Here is an 18141-nt window from a genome sequence, read left to right as displayed (position 1 = left end):
GCTTTTGATATGGTTTATTGATTTGCAATGATGATTTATTAAACCAAAATTAAATGTTACTAGCGTTGCAATAAAAGCTATACATACGAGCCGTGATGCGTGGCAATATGCTGTATGGCAACAGACTTATTTACGTTGCAAATAATACTATTGCCACGACATGACTATTGTTGCAATAACAATTAATCTTCCGCAATGAATAAAATTGCGTGGCAAATTCTACTGTTGCAACGGCACCGAGGTCATGGCAATAATGAACGGTATATCGCAACGAATAAAATTACGTGGCAAATGATACTGTTGCAACGGCAACGCAGCTGTGGCAATAATGAACGGTATCTCGCAACAGATAAATTTGTGTGGCAAATGATACTATTGCCACGCCAAGACAAGCGTGGCAATAATGTATACTCTCGCAACGATTACATTTGCGTGGCAAATGATTTACTTGCCACGGCACAACGGTCGTGGCAACAACACCTTAAGCAACAAAATTATAGCGTGGCAACAAAAATATATTGCCACGCTATCGCTCGTTGTATTTACCACCTCTCGCTACGAAGACGAACGTGGCAAGTGCTCGTATTGCCACGCAATGAATGTTGCGATAACGTCCTATTGCAATGCTTGGCAACGTTGCAAGAAAAGCTAACTCTTGCAACGCCAAACTAGCAACGGTTGCAAGTTCTTATTGCAACGTGACTTTTTGCAACCATTGCCAACAAACGTGATTTCGTGGTATGAACTACCTTTTGCAACAAAATTGGGCTTATTGCAACGTTTTCTCGTTGTTGCGCAAGGGTTAGAAGTTTGTAGTGCTGCTACTGCCCTCATGCCACCGCCGGCGCGCTGTGCCCGCCAAGGCCGCTCGCTCGCAAGTGACCAAGCACCATGGGCTGCCTCGGGCCAAGCCGAGCGGTCCCTTAGATGCACGTGGACCCACTGGTGCTCGCACTGCCCTTATCCGTTGCCGCCGACGTGCCTCCTCTAGCAGACAATGGTGAGCCCCGGCGTGCTCCTCTGCTTCATTCGCGTCCGCACATGAATTCGAGAAAAGAGAGGGGTCGATCTGCGAAGTCGTGACTCATATGAATAGTGTCTACAAGGGCCCCTTCGCTGGAATCTATTTTATGAGAAGTATAGGGTCCCCAGTGCAATGTTGTTTTTCTTTTATGGCTGAATTGATAAATCATAGTAAATTGTAGAAAAATCCAAAAATAGAAAATGAGGACTTTTTGGAATCCTTGCGAGTAGATCTACATAGTAGAGTCATAATATGATATATGTTAGTAGAAATTTTCTGATTTTTTTATTCTTGCAAGATGCTTTTAGAAATGCTTTTAAGTTGGTTAGATGCATATCTTGAATTATAGAAGTCCAAAAATTGTGATTCTAGTTGTGTTAGTTTTGTGATGACACTATCTAGCTCAAAAAAATATTAAACAGGCTAGTTGTGTACTATTTTTATCATGTTTTGATTTAATCTTGTTAGATAGGCAATTTTAGCTTGTTTTGTTGTTATTTTCATATCTAAAGTTGTGGTCCTCTAGTTGCTGTGAAAATTTTATGGTAGTCTACTGATGCTACATGTGTTCTGTGGTAAAAATTTCATGTTTATTAGATGTAGTATGGTTGAGTTATTGATTTAACTTGATTAATGCTTGATAAATAGTTTTAAATAAGTTATAATTTTTATGTACTTGTAAAAATGGAAAATGTGGTTCCACTACCTTTGTATGATGTTGTGCTACCATAATAACATATAATATGGCTATGTGTTTATAGAAAATGATGATCTTTAGATTTATCTTGCTTTTACATGTTTTCTTGCAATAGCAATTTTTCTTTTTCATAGTAATTAATCTATAAAACCCGAGCATGTCAAATTTGTGCAGTACCTATGTTTTGATAACATCTACCACTCATAAAAATATCAGCCCCAAACTAGTTGTTCTCATATATTACTAAAATATATTTATAGGATTATTAGGAGAAAGGGGTAATAGAAGCATAAATATTGATGAAGCATGAAAATGTAATTGGTTATGTTTTGAGTGCTTGATGTTTCAATAATGTGTTACTAAGTATATTAGTGGTGGTTGAAGTTTTTTGAATGGCTCATGTGTGTATGCCCTTTGTTAGCAAAACAAGTGAAACATCAAATTGTTATATTCTGAAATGGCTGCATGTACAGTTTTGGTTGTGCAATTAGTTTCATCATCCAAATGATGTTTTCTATGAATATGGTGAATACTAAAGTTGTAGGTAACTTCATAATATATCTTATGTTAAATTTTCATGACCATAGGCCTGATAATTTAGGAGCTATCGATTTTATAATTTGTCAGGTCTTGCATGTTCTCTATATAGATCTGAATGATTGTGTTGTTTGACCTAGCTAATCTTTGAATCATGTCTTGGAGATAATAGAAGAAGCATAGTTCTTTCCATGAGTTTTCCAAATTGTTAAAGATCACCCCTTTTGGTGGTCTAAATCTCTAGTTATGTGCTTGTAAAGTGGAGTAACAGATTTTGTCCTAATCTGGACAGAGATGTCTTCTTTGTGATGTTTGACCTGGTTAACTTTGGAATTAGCTTGTGGTGTTTATTAAAAAAAGTTGTGCATTGTTTGCTAAGATTTCTAAAAAGTCTAGAACCACTTTGTTGTGACATCTAGAACTCAACTTATTGCTGTCTAAAGTTGCATGTCAGATTCTATCCATGTTTTGAATAGAATTGTGGCTTTATGTCTTTAAGGCCAAATAACTGTTGAATCACCTAAAGATGTTAATAATAAAGTTGTATAAAACTTAATAATATTTATATAAAGTTAAGGATCATGCTTGTTGGATGATTAGAACTCCAGTTATACATTTCTGAAGTTCATGTCAGTTTTTTGTCCTCATAAGTATAGACCTAAGATATTGGTATATTTGATCATGTTAACCTATGAATTAGCTTTTGGAATGAATAACAAAGTTTTAGATAATTTCATTATATTTACAGAAAGTCTAGGGTCACCCTTATTGTATGCTTATATCTCCTGTTATGGTTAAAACAAGTGACTGTTGTGCTGTTGTTCAGATTTCTATACATATGCTTGGTGATTGCTTTAGCTTGCTCTTGTTTTGGCTAAACATATTGGTTAGTTCTTGATCGATGCATGGGTGCAATATCTGAACTTAAGTTCACTTGTGTGCCAGGACTAATATGCCTGCTATCCCTCTATAATAGGTTGTGTGATGTTTAGTTAAAAAAAACTCTAGGTGCCTATGTCTTGCATGATCTTATGTTTGCCTCGAATGCTATTATGTGATGCATCTCATATTACCATTATTCATATTCATGCACTTGTATCTTGCATCTCATCTAGGTATGCTAGATGAACTACGTGAAGGACGTGATGTTGGAGCCGAACCTGAAGACAGTGTATGGTGGACCTATCCCGAAGATAGAAGGACTAAGCAAGTGCCGATATGGGAGATGCTCACCAAGCGAGTATCATCTAACAAACACTAATCTAGTGTTGGATCACAAGCAAGCCTCGGAGCATTCTAAGCCTCCTATGTTTTTACAAATAGCATTGAGTCCTTTTATGTTTGATGCATTAGGTTATAAGAGTTGATTGGAACCACTTGATGCATAGAACTACCTTATCCAGAAATATACCTTGGACCCTATGTAGGTCCAGGATCGAATGTATGCTTAGTAATGCTTAGACCGGTAGAAGTCGGATGATTTCCTATCACCTGCGAGATATAGGTGGATACCAAAGCACGCTTGGCTATATTTGTTATCATGGAAATAACCATGTGTCAATGAATAAAGGAGACCGGGCAGATCATGATAGAGAAGCAACAAGGCATGGAGGTCTTGGGTGCCTATCTATCCCCATCTATGTCAATTAAGAATCGATTCGCTGTATGTCCTCATGTCATGTTGAACACATGCCTAGCACTTAGTTGGCCGGATCTGATGATACGACCATGAAGCCGAGTAGCTCAATTCAGGACAGGCCCCGATAAGTGAAAGTGCACACACTAGAGGCAGTAAGGATGTGCAGAGAGCCAATGACGTGAGTCCAAGGGCGGGACTGGGTCCTGATCTTCCTGGCAGATTGGTAGAATCTCTACGGATGCGGCGCTGATTGGACCTGCGAGTTAGTCCTTAATTGTACCAAAGGTGACCTGAGGCTACCTTGGCTCAGGTGTGCCTCGGTTTGTGTTAGGAATAAATTCCCTAGTGGGGTAGGAATCAATTCGAATCGTCATTGCTCCTGGATAGGGAGAACTTGACTGAGCAACAGCAACATAGAGTAACTTAATGGAAACTTGATGGTTATGATGATGATACTCACATTACTACACCGGCTATGGTTACTATTGCCTATTACTAAATGATATTCCACATGTTTGGCATAGGTTAGTTGCTAATCTAGAGATGAATAGCTATAATTAACTTGGTTACCGAATTGTAAAATGTGTAGCTCAACTAGTGGCTTTTATGTAAAATTTTGTCAAGCTAGCTCCACCTATAAAGCCTTGCATACTCCTTGGTGTCACTTTATTTCTAGTTTATGACGGGTAAGTCTAGCTGAGTACATTTGAGTACTCAGGGTTTATCCCACCATGTTGTAGATGAAGTTCTCGGCCTGCTAAAGATGGTGGCTAACTGCCAGTGGGCTCGGTGACTCTATATTTATTTCTCATCTATATGCTTTTATTAGAGGATGTCACTTATGCTAGCAATGTATTTGAAACTTATATTAATGTAATCACTGAAAGCTATGTTGTTTTCCTTTAATCAGTTTTGAAACCCAAACTTGTACTATTATTTGTGAACCCATTTGTAATATTATTTCTGCTTCAACTCTCTGTATGTAATATGTATTTGCTTAATCATGCGATCTTGGTTGTGATGTTGATTTACCGAGGTCCTTCATGACACTCGGCGGACTACCGGGTTTATATAAGTGAAAGTATGCGTGTGTCAACGTGTTAGCGAGGACAGCCATCCTTGATCTTGTATAAATTGGGCGGTTCTGTCACACTTCACTCCCTTAATGATGTTATCTTGATGATGTTGGGCTTGCTCCGTTTTGCCTTTTACTTGAGTCAGTCCTTGGTAAGGCGAGCCACTTCTTGCTTGAGTTGCTCATTCTCCATTGTGACCTCTTGTGTGCATGTATCTACAACAACTTTCTCAACACAAACTTGATTGCACAAGGGTGAGTCTAAACATAAATCATTGCAAGAAGTAGAAGCATCATTTCTAGGCATGTCAAAGATATAACTTTTCTTTTTAGGTGCCTTGGTGAGGGTTGTACCGATGGCTTCAAGATTAGCAATTTTATTAGTTAGCTCATCACAATGTTTGCACATGGTTTCCATTTTAGCAAGCAAACTTTTATAAGCATCTTGTGAGATAGCTAACTTTTCTTTTTAATTTTTAATTTTTCTTTTCAAGTTGCTCATCATTGATTGTGCATGCATTTGTTGTTGCACTAGCCTCAAGTTGCTCAATTTTAGTAGATAGTTCAATATTGAGATTAGCAAATGTCTCATATTGTTCAAGCAAGATTTTATATGCTTCTTGTGAACTATCTAGCTTTTCTTGCAACATTTTTAGCTTCTTTTGTTGGCTAGTGCAAGCCTTAGCATATTTAAGATTTTCTTGCACAAGTTCATTAAGGGAAGGCATTTCATCATCACTATCACTCTCACTAGAGGATGAGCTTTCGTTACCTCATGCCATAAGGCACACACAAGAAGAGCTTGATGATGAGTGCTTGTGGCCTCGCCTCTTGTGATGGTCTTCTTCTTCACTTAAAGAATCATCCCATGACCTTATTGATGTGAGGGCTTTGTCCTTGCACGCCTTCTTCATTGTCTTGGGTGTGGGCTTGTTTGGACAAACTTTCATAAAGTGCTCCAACTCGCCTCATCCATAGCATCCTTTCATTCTTTGCTCATTTCTTTGATTGGTAATCCTTTCTTTCTTTGCTCATTTCTTTGATTGGTGAAGATGAAATCTTGAATTTAGATGGGCACACCCTTGACATTGAGCCTTTGGATCATCTTCTCCACCTTGTCGATAAGTTTGATTGATTCTTCATCAAGGTCGGAGGTGGAGGAAAATTGATCATGATCACTTGAATCATCATCATCATCATCATCATCATCATCCTCATCTTCTTCTTCATATTCACTTGAGGAGCTTGAGCTTGAGCTTGTCTCAACTTGCTTGCCCTTCATCTTCTTTTTCTCACTACATGCGAGAGCATTGCCTTTGCTTGATGATGAGGCTTCTTCTTGACCCATCTTCCATGACATTTCAAATGCCACTATCTTGCCAATGACTATGGCCAGGGTCATGGTGCTCAAGTCCTCCATGTTGTGAAGGATGGTGATGATGCTTGCATATTTCTTTTGTGGTAGCACGAAGATGATCTTCCTCACAATGTCCGCATCATCTAGCTTCGTTAATCCTATTGAATGGGGCTCATTAATAATTAGATTCAAACGAGAATACATATCACGAACAAGCTCATCATCATTCATTTTAAAGGAATCATAATTTTGTTTATCTAGACAATGTTTTTGCTCACGGACATTAGTTGTGCCGTCATGGAGCTCTTGGAGTTTTAACAAAATTTCATGTGCCGTATTTAAAGTGAACACTTGGTTAAACACATCCATGCTAAAAGATTCAAACAAGCAATTTTTAGCTCTAGCATTGAAATGAATTTCTTTTTCTTCACTCTTTGTGGGTTTATCGGGATTCTTAATGGATTTCATCCCATCACGAGTTACTCTCCAAACACCCAAATCTACTGTCTCAAGGTGACAAGCCATTCTAGCTTTATAGTAGGGGAAGTTAGTACCATCAAAGTGCGGAGGCCTAGAGGTACCCATCCCAACCACTCTAAATAACATCGGCTCAACGACGGTGAAGCCAAAGGTCCAAATTGAGCCAACCGGCTCTGATACCACTTGTAAGGGACCGTGACGCCTAAGACGGGGGGGGGGGGGGGGGGGGGTTGAATTAGGCAACTTAAAACTCTAACTCTAAATTATGGCCTCTTTTTCTATCCTTAGCAAAAACCTATGCAAAAGATAAACTATCTAAATGTGCAACTACGGTTTTGCTAGTGTGTTGCTATCTCTACCGCAAAAAGGAGTTATGCAACCTAGGTTCCAAACCTATCAACTAGCCTATCACTAAGCTAGGAAAGTAAAGCACAAACCAAGATTGCAATGTAAATGCGGAAGCTAAAGAGTAAGGTAGAGATATGCAAACTCCCATCGATGACTCTGGTATTTTTACCAAGGTATCAAGAAGCGCGTAGGCTTCCCCCTAGTCCTTGTTGGAGCCCCTCACAAAGAATCCCTCGCAAGGGCCAAGCTCCTGGTCGGGTAACTCTGTGGATAGCTCCAGGCCTTCCCCATGCGCAAGTGGGTCTTCGGTGTGCCTTCCGGACCGCTCCCTGCTATCTTCATTATCAAGCTTCTAGCTGAACAGCCGTGGGCCTTGTTCTCTTCGGTACACGGTGGCGGCCACACCACAAACGTGGTTGGTGTGATTTCGCAAGACTACAAGCCCCTCCGATGTACAACAATGGTGCGCGCAAGCACTGAGTGGTAAGAGTTGTGCAAACCTCACTAAACACTAGGCCTAAACCTAGAGCAAGCGCATAAGCGGTGGTCTAACTAACCTAAGCACTTCGCAAAGCACCTACGCTAATCACCGAATGTATCACTAAGAACTATGCAAGTGAAGATCACTAAAATGGTTTATCAACACCCTTGGTATGTTTTCTCAGCTCTCCACGTCTCAAATGGCTGGTTGGGCGGTCTATTTATAAGCCACATAGAGAAAGTAGCCGTTGGGGGCGAAACCCAGCTTTCTGCTACTGACCAGACGCTACTGTCGTCCTGACCAGACGCGTTCGGTCGTCCCGACCGTTGAGCGCGTGCATAGAGATCGGATGCACTGCTGAGTCGGGTCATCATCGACCAGACGTGTCCTGTCGCATTTGTGCCGCTCTGGAACCTCTCTGGACATGATCGGACGCTGCACTTTTTGCGTCCAGTCATCCAGTGCCGCTGCATCCGGTCCTCACTGAGTTGTTGCCATGACAATGAACAGTGAAGTCCGTGCGTTCAGTCACTGCCTCACTCGGCATCCGGTCGCTGCTGCTGACGCCTGTTATCGCCGAGCAACTAATCGGACGCATCTGGTACTCATAGGGCCATGTCCAGTCACCTCTGTGGAGCTCATTTCTTCGCGATCTTGCATTCGGCTTGGTTCCTGTCTTCGTGCTTGGACTTTGCCTGATATATTGGATCCTCTCTTGTGCTTCTAGGGTCTTGCTTAAGGTGTTGATCATCGGATCATCATGTCGCCTTCGTCCAAGTCATGTTTGCACCCTTTTGAACTACAAAATAATTACTTGCAAATTCATTAGTCCAATTTAGTTGTGTTGATCATCAAACATCAAAATCCAAAGTAAATGGGCATAGGGTCCATTTTCCTTACACAAAGCATCAAGGGAAAATTCCCCATTTAGAATGCTACTGAATGCTACAAAATGCTCTCAGATCCACAAGTGTGTCAAAGCAAGCCAGGAAGGTGTTGGATTTATAGGCCTTGGGGGCTGCAGTAACATAAACTAATTCTTGCTCTCAAAATCAGTGAGAGAGAGAGACAGAAGTATAGCAGTACATGCACTCTTTTCTTGTTTGCATGCACTTCATCTCATTGCTCTCCCTCCCTCCCTCACTCTCTCTCTCTCTCTCTCTCTCTCTCTCTCTCTCTCTCTCTAGACAGAGTCTGTCCACAAGATGTGCCACTGCAAGTGGGCCCACACCCATATAATGTTAAGACTTGGAAGCTTTCTATCTCTAAGGTTGTTGGGCAGTGATGCAATAGCAAAGCAGTAGCTTTCTATGTTTCACTAAATTGTTTAATAGGGTAATAGTTGTAAGTATGTGCCGCTAAGAGTGGGGCCCATCTACTAATAACGTTTGCCTAATAATTTTATATCTATAACATTGTTTGGCAGTGATCCACAGACCCAGACAAACAATCTTACAGATAGAAAGATGTTGTTTGGTTCTCAGTGTCTTATGAAAGACAATCTTTAAGATACAAAGCTAGGTACTTTATAACTAAGACAATCTTAGAGATGAAATGTGCTATTTAATTATCATCGCTTTGCTATGGTAAACAATCTTAGGGATTGAAAACTAATACTAGTCACATTTAGATACCAACTTTTTATCTCTAAGATTATGAGGTACCTTAATGAAACCTTGCCTTGTGTGTGTGAGTGGAGAGGGAGACGCATTGTAAGGTTTCTAAACTAATTTTTTATTCTTCCTACTATAAAGATGCTTTCTATCTTTAAGATAGGTAGTTCCACGATAATGAATTATGTGTCTCTATGAGTGGGCCCATCTACTAGTAACAATCAAATACCAACTTTTCTGTATCTAAGATTTTCTAGGGGCATTGTAAGGGTGTCTCCTAATTTTTTATTCTTCTTAATTAATATAAAGATGCTTTCTATCTTTAAGATAGGTAGTTCCATGACAATGAATTATGTGCTTTTTTTATGAGTGGGCCCATCTACTGGTACCATTCAAATACTAGCTTTCTATCTCTAAGATTTTCTAGTTCTCTACTAGTAAAACTACAATACTATTTGGTGACAATGCAAGTAAGGCACATTTACTAGTAGCATTTATGAAATAGCTGTCTATTTGAGATTATTTGGCAGTGTGATATCAATGAGTTGTGCCACTGAGTCCATCTACAAGTAATGTTTCAAAATCATCTTTCTATCTCTATGATTATTCAACAGTGAGGCAATGACAACCAGGCAGCAACTTTCTATCTCTAAGATTGTTTGGCAGTATGATAACTATTAATTATGCCCTACCACAAGTAGGGCCCATCTATTAGTAGTGCTATTCACATGCCATTTTTGTATCTCTTAGATTTGTTTGGCACTAGTGACACAATAGCAACTAAGGAAAACTATTATATCTCTAAGATTGTTCTGCGGTGTGACAAAAGTGAGGGATGTGCCACAAATAGAAGCTAAAAGAATCACGAAGTTCTTAATCAATAAACAACAATCATTATAGCTTAAGAAACTACTAATTATGCGAGTAAGGAATCATGCATTATTCACCTCTTGGTGGTTCCATGTAGTGAGGGGAAGAAGCAGCGTCATCATCATCATCAATGTTGGTAGGAGTGATGTGGCAAAAACCAACAGGTACAACAGTAGGAGTTGAACCTGTGGCTTCTTTATGCTCACAACTGCTGCATTGTGGATCTGGCATGTTTGACCAACAGCTTGTAATAAATAAGATGAGGCGATCAAGAAACCTTGCCATTGAGAAGGTTTATGAAACTTTTGAAGAGCAGTTGCTTGGGTTTGGAGCTGAAACAATAGAACAAATCTTTCAGTATCAATTCGAGACACTCCTTATTATCTTCTCAATATATAAGAAAGTGAATAGATCCAACTTCATTCCACGAAAGCCTTTTGCTGAATCTTAGAAAGTTACGAAATATGTGTCGATCTATCCCAGATTTGCAGGGCGGAACTTAGTAATTGTTGTTGTAGACCGGAATCTTCAAACACCCGCTGGTTGATGAACGAACGTAGGCCTAGATGGGAACGGGAATCATGAAATAAGAGCAAGCGAAAGGAGTATGGGCGGTACAAAATATCACTATTCGTCCTTCCCATCAAAGCCGCTTGAGGGCAGTATTTATAGGCTCCAGCGGCCATTATAGAGGACAGTATTGCCCCCGTACCTTTTCCAAACTCGCGGCATATTCCTCAAGTCCAAGGGCAATCCGGTCATATAGTTACACCGTCCCCAATCTAACGCCTAGTTGCATTCTTGAGTAGGGGGACCACCTAGACTGGACCATCCTCGCTTCTGACCGCCGGCTCCTTCCATCCCCTCTTTGCTCTCGGCCGAGGGACGGACAAAGGAAGTGTCCTTGCCTTTGTCGTGCCCCCCCTTTCCACCAAGACGAAACCCGACGAGCTCCTGCAAATGATGATGACCAAGGTACACCTTAGTGAAAAGATACATGATCCCACAGAATGGCGAACAAAGGCGCGCCTATGATATAGAGAAAGTGTTGCTAAGTGCCTCAACACGAGAAGCTAAGGTACAAATGGGTCCTTGTAGGTTTACAACACCACAACATTTCTTGAAGTGATGGAGGTGGCATGGCCTTGGAACTCATGGCCAATAGCTTGTTTGCTTTGTGAGAAACATTGATGGATTGACACAATACAAGGATGATCTTCAATGCACAATATGTATAAAAAAGGAGATTATGGAGGGCAGGTGTGGCATCATAAGGAGAAGGGATGACACAGCTTACCACAGGTGGCATCCACGCGCTATGTACAAAACAGGGCTACAACTACAGCTTTTTCCAAGCAAAATGTTGAATGACCCTCAACGTCGAGCTCTCTGTCGTTTGGTTTTTGTGTGATTCAAACTCTCAACTAGTTTGGTCAGGGTTTAGAATTTAGAGGGCGGCTTTTTCATGTGGGCTTCTCACTAAAGAGCATAAGATTATGTGAAGGTTGTCAGTGGCAGGAAAGTCCGATGGATGGCTTAGACTGTTTGCGGTGTGGAGGATTCTAGTTGGGTGGTGTCACTGCTAAGGCCGCCCCATGAGCGTGATGGGAGAGGGTTGTGGAGATGGTAGGTTTCTAGCAGCGGGGAGGTATATATGAGTTGCATGACAGTGAGCTCATCGCAACAGGAAAATGTAGTAGGCACCGTTGGATTAATATCATTTGGGCCAAACAAATGTGTCAACAACCCTCAAAAGACTCAAATCTAGATAGACATCCCCTTTCCAGAAGGATGGCTCAGACATTAGGAATGAGTAGCACAATAATGTAACAGGGTTGTGGCTAAGGTGGCACTTTGTTATGGTTGAGGAGATCAGGGAGGAAAGGGGCGAGCTTCTGGCAGTTGACTGGTAAGGAGAGTGGAGGGCTGACAAGGAAGAGGGCGTGTTTGACCAAGACAATGAACGAAAAAGAGAAATATATATAGTTTACAAGGGATACCCTGTACAAGTATTCACTTCTACACAATTGATTTTTAGTAATGGAGGCTTTTTTTAGTAGAGTCGACTCTATCATCAAAACCCGCCTCTAAAAAGGGCTCCCAAGCCAGTCTGCCTATAAAAATCAAATTTTTGAGGAGAATGGATGTACAGTGGTCTCAAAAAATACGTGCATCATATAGTAAAATTCATAACCTTTACCAATTAAGTTAGATGAAGAGAAACTTTATTAAAGTTGTATATGTCGAAGAGATCTACAACCTTGTAGTTGACAATTTTCTCATACGAAATCATTAAAATCCCACAAATTCTGTTTGAAGTTCTCACATTTAAAATTCATTTTTTTATTTTTCAAACGACATCATATGGATAAATGATGAAAACCAAAGTAACAGATCTTGAAAAGATATAAAACATCGCAATTGAGAAACTTTTTATTTGAAATAATCTATGGTCCCAAAAATTAATTTGAAGTCCTCACATATTGGAATTCAAAATTTTTAAACGACCTCGGATAAAGAAACAACAAAAAAGAAAGTTGTATTGCAATATCTATAACTTTTCAATTGAAGCCTTTTTCATTTGAATTCGTCTGAGGTCTTCAAAAATTATTTCAAAATCCAATAAAGTAAATATAATGTATCTAGACTTTAGTCACAAGTGACTTTAGGGTGGAAGTGGTTGGGAGAGGTACACGAAATTATGATTTTGAGCCCCCACGGCCGCATGTATGCGTGTTTTGTGAGATATAATCACGTAACCATTTGACTTCTGTTGGGTTTCCCCACAGTCAAAAAAAAATGTTTTTTCCTACTTGTGATTTCTGAAATTTGATTTTTAGGGATGGTCCTGTCATCTTACACATCGTTGATTTCTAGAGACAGAGGTATCTCTACAAATCATTTCGATAGTGCCACCAACAACTTCAGTTTGTGTTAATTAAAAAGAAAAATACACCTTTAAGTTAATTTGGGGCCGTACACTACCAGAAACAGTGACTTTGTCGTGTGCCACAGGCACTCGGCAAAGACCAAAAAACACTTGGCAAACAGCACACGACATCTACCGTGTCGGCAAACAACTATTTGCCAAGTGTTTTTTATCGGTTTGCCGGGTGTCAAATTTGACACTCGGCAAAAAAAAGTGGTTTGCCGAGTGTTTTTCCAAAATACACTCGGCAAAGGATTATTGTTTGCCGAGTGTTTTTGGGAATTACACTCGGCAAACCTAATTTCCAAAGAAAAAAATAATTTTTTTCTCAGCATAGTGTTACTGTTTGCCGAGTGTTTTTAGAATTACACTCGCCAACCTATTTTCCAAAGAAAAAATAATAATTTTTGCCGAGTGTTTTTGGGAATTACACTCGGCAAACCTATTTTCCAAAGAAAAAAATAATTTTTTTCTCAGCATATTTCAGTTTAATAGCTGCCATACAAAACACTCTTAATACACCATATCTGCCATAAAAAATAGTTCAATGGTCGACAAATCTTAAGCTACACTCTAAAGGCCTCGCAAAATAACACAGACCCAAGTTACAATGCCATAGTTCATGCAGCTAACATATAGGAAATAGATAGAAGTTTAGTAATTACTTGATACAAGCCCTTAGACAGCAATATACAGTTGCTACTACACATCCATTCATCTCCATATCCTACAGCCGAAACAAGAAAAAATATAACAATTCATGAGAAATCTTGTTAAATATGTAGTAAAACAATATAGCTGATTGCTTGTCCAACGTCGCTAAATTGAAAGAGTGACCAGAGAGCACTACAAGCAGGGATGATCACACAGGATGACAATAAAGCTGAGAAAAGCAAGAGCTAACCCGCTATATCTATAAAACCAGGAATTTAGTAACTAAAGAAAATCTGATTATTTACTTCCGTTCACGAATAAACCATCAGTCAAAGAACAAAGCAACCTGATACTATATTGGGGTTCATTTATGCTGTACAGAATAAATGAACACTACAATCATCTCCAAATTCATTGTTTTGGCAATCGGATCACACTCTTAAGAAAATTCTTACACTTCCTTCATCCCTAAGTGACAATTATCTTTAGATCCAAAAAATGATTTTCAAAGAAACCAAATAAGACATGGAAATCATATGGTCAATATTAAAAGGCAGGCAAGAAGAAGGTAACCAAGCATGAAACTTCCTACATCAGAAAGCTGTTCATTGTAAATAACAGCTTAGCACTAGTTATCTTCTAGTAGGATCAGTACCAAGAACACAAGCCAGCATTAGCACTGATACACAAGCAAGCATTAAAAGGCAGGCAAAAATCAAAAGGAGCTTTCTGTACAAATAAGATAGTTCTCACACAACATTAGCACTGATACAAAACTTAAGTGGGAGCACTTTCAGCTATCCTTCACAAAGTTTTAGTTTCACAAATCATAAGTCAGAGGATTAAAAGTGACTAATCTGTTCTATCTACATGTCTTCTCCTGTTGCTAATGCCATCTTGAAATTATTTACACCAAGAATCATGGAAATCCAAGTATTTACAACCTAAATCTAGAGCACATTACACCATGTCAAAGAAGAAAAAGAAACTATGACTGAACTATTGAAGTATAGAGCTGCATACTTAACTGTTGAAGCAGAGATGATGCAAATTAATTGCATTCACACACTAATATCTATGTGGCAGGCATAAGAAGACCAATCAATAAATATCTCCTCCCATCTGCCAGTAAAAACCATTCGCATCAGCCTCATCTACCATTAGTAAAAATGACATCTAGCCAGCACTACTCTGCATCATACTCAGAAAGAACTTACCAGCTAGTTCAAGATTTATTATTTGAGGGTGGAAGATCAATCATGCATCAGACCACGCTTTCCCTTTCACTCTGGCATGCACACAGCACAATTTACCTCAGAAATTTCCCATACAAAAAGAATAGAAAGAATATAAGGAGAGTAGCAGACTACATCTTACCATCAATCCTGCATAGTATTGTGAGATGGCAGACAACAGCAAACAACATGGTGAGCCGGTATTGCGGCACAAGAAAATGCAGAATATTTTAGCTGACATGTAGTGCAGAATATTTAGCTGAATCACATATGAGGTTTTCAGCAATGCTACTTCATTGTATATAGATGGCAGACTGTCAGTTCAGCAAATGAGTGAAAAATGCAGGTACCGAATAAAATTCATTGTCTTTTGTTCAAGTTCAGTGTTCTAACACCTCTAGAAGGGTAAATAAATTGCCTAAAACAATCTAAAACACTTCTCCTCCATGCAAGGGTAAATAAATCACCTGAAAATCTAAATTATTAAGATCTAAAACATTTTCTCCTCCATTGCTGGGTACCTCGTGCTGCGCCAACATGGGGGGCCTGAGCAGGGAGGAGGGCCTCGCGCGGTGCCGCCAACGCCATGGATCTGTGTGGGGAGGAGAGGCTCGAGTAGCGCCTCCACGCCATGGCCCTGCGCTGGGAGGGGTTCACCTCGTTGGATCTTGTGGACGCGATGGCGGTGGCGACCTTGCCTCCGTTGGGCCGATCTCCACAACCGGCATCTCATGCGCCGCCACGTCGCCATGGCCCTGAGTGGGAAGGAAAGGGAGAAGCTGTGAGATAGAAAGAGAGGGGACCTCGCCTCACTGTAACCCAGGGACGCACGGTGGTGGCGTGCTCGCCTGCGCCGGGCCATGCTCCGCCAGCCGCCGCCATCTGCCGAGAGGAGAGAGAAGAGAGAAGAAATTAGGGGATGGGGGGTGCGGCTGTGCGGGTGATAGGATAAGGTTGGGTGAAATTTTTTTAGCTCGCGCGCCTGTCGCTTCCCTTCGGCGCCATGTTTTTCGCCATCCCTCTCTTACGTGTGGGCCATGCTGAGGATGGGAGCGCGCGAGTCTTCAATTTTCCGAGTTTGCCGAGTGTCATAGATCTGACACTCGACAAATAAAAGAGTTTGCCGAGTGTTAGATATTAGACACTCGGTAAAGGAGTTTTTTATTTTTTATTTATTTTTCTCTTTTCATGGAGGGACACGTGGCGCGATATTTGCCGAGTGCCGTAATTTGCCGAGTGTTTTTCCCATATTTGCCGAGTGCCGAAGTTTGCCGAGTGTTTTTCAATATAATTGCCGAGTGTCAGAATGTTTGCCGAGTGTTTTTTAGTAGGGCACTCGGCAAACAGAGAGTTTGCCGAGCGTCAGAATCTTTGCTGAGTGTTTTTAGTTTGGCACTCGGCGAAGAGATGGTTTGCCGAGTGTCCGATAAAATACACTCGGCAAAGAATATGATACTCAGCAAAGCCTTCGATTCCAGTAGTGGTATCAGAGTAATGACATTTTTGGTATTTTTTTTATTATTATCCTTATTGGTGGGCGTCTATGCATTGACTAGGGATAGTCTAGCCCCAAGCCCAATGGGATTTCATTTGTGATCATCATCATCAATCAGGCGTTCAGGCGATGGGATAGGAGGCCTGCACAGCGAGGCCGCAAACGCCTGCTGCATCGGTTGCCACGTCCCTTGCGATCTTGACATAGCCCCTCTCGCCCCAGCCGGTTCCCCAGGAGTTCTTCATCAACCAATACCTAGTGCCGTGCTCATCTGTGCCGTACCCCACCGCGGTGAGGGCATGGTTGAGGCTACTATTCTTACACCTGACGACGCCAGCCGCGCCATAGACTCCACTCGAGTAGTGCTGGAAAGCCGTGGCGTCGAGCGCCAGGGACACAGGCTGCCTGGAGACGGCCAGCCGGAGCGCGGTCTCGTTGTTGGCGGGCACGTACTGGAAGCCCCGGATGGCGGCGACGGCCGGCTTCGTCAACGCGCTGCACTTGCTCTGCACGGCTAGGTACGGGTAGGCCGACTCCTCGCTGAGCCCGCCGTTCCAGAACACACCGCTGGTGGCCGAGGGGACGATGCGGCTGTGGTTCCGACGACGGCGATGCTCTTGCCCGGCGATGTACAGGAAGGCCTCCTCCATGTCGCCCTTGTTGCAGCCGCGGTTCTTCCTTCCGGTGGAGCAGTCCAGCAGCTGCTGCTCCGAGAGGGAGACCAGGTGGCCGGACCTGATCGCGTGGATGCCCTCCACGGCCGCCACCGCCGAGAACGCCCAGCAAGACGCTGATGCATGTTTACATTGCATGCAGAAAGATTGTTACGAACATGCTAAAAAGATTATTATGAACGGAAATTGATAGCTATAGCTAGATATATATATGGAGAGAGAGATCCTCTGTCCTGACCACACTGATCGGTTTGGTCCTTGACAGCGGTGACGGCTCCCATGGCTGTCCAGTTCCTGCTAGCCGGAACGTCCGACTCCGAGAGGTTCCCGTACATGAACCCCGGTATGCTGCCATTGATGCGATTACTGATGAGCCGTTCGACTTTGCCGACGTTGTCGTTAAGGTACATGGCCTCAAATTCCTCGCTGGTGAGGTCGGAGAACTTGTTCGTCGCCAGCCTCGGCCTCGACTTGCTGCTCTTGCCCCGCGCCCCCACCGCCGCCGCGTTGTAGGAGTCGACGAACTCGGCGTTGGACCTGAACACCTCGTACCGCCGCGCCTTCTCGGCGTGGTCCTTGTACGTGCGTCCGTGCTTCGCCACCCACCTCTCGAACCGCGCCCTCATCGCCATGTCCTGGGCGACGTCGTCCCCGCCGGAGACCGTAGAGGCGTCACGGCGGCCGCCCGCCGCCATCGCTGCGTACCGCAAATTTGTGGCGCAGCACATGATAACAACGAGGGACAAGGCGTTTATCAGTGGTGGATTGGTGTAAGCAGACGTCGAGGCCATCATGTTAGCTAGGATGACGTGCTTAGCAAGAGCCAAGAGGTAGCTAGCTCTGTTTTCTTTTCAGAAAGCAGTATTATGCATGCATGCGCTCTTAATTAGCTGATGAGGCTTATGGAGTAGTTGCTAGAGTAGCTTGCATTGCGCATATATATAGTCATGCTGAACACAGGAGATTTATAGTAGTGGAGTAGTCATCAGTTTATTTAAATTTTTGGACCAAAGACTTTAGGTCGTCCTCCTTT

At 41.9% G+C, this 18141-nt stretch overlaps 1 protein-coding gene across 1 annotated transcript; it reads right to left on the bottom strand.

The window, feature by feature from the left end:
* Positions 1-16439: 16439 nt before the first annotated feature.
* Positions 16440-18000, bottom strand: LOC136531184 (senescence-specific cysteine protease SAG39-like). The gene is made up of 2 exons (XM_066523881.1): positions 17347-18000; positions 16440-17224 (listed from the first exon to the last, which is right to left on the bottom strand). Exons 1-2 carry the CDS (start codon positions 17900-17902, stop codon positions 16557-16559), a joined length of 1224 nt encoding a protein of 407 aa, XP_066379978.1. The 5' UTR covers positions 17903-18000; the 3' UTR covers positions 16440-16556.
* Between the last annotated feature and the right edge of the window lie 141 nt (positions 18001-18141).

This window comes from Miscanthus floridulus, unplaced genomic scaffold (genome assembly GCF_019320115.1).
Source record: "Miscanthus floridulus cultivar M001 unplaced genomic scaffold, ASM1932011v1 fs_29_1_2, whole genome shotgun sequence".
NCBI lineage: Eukaryota > Viridiplantae > Streptophyta > Magnoliopsida > Poales > Poaceae > Miscanthus > Miscanthus floridulus.
Note: the sequence above shows the minus strand (reverse complement) of the source record. Positions and strands in the feature narration are given on the sequence as shown.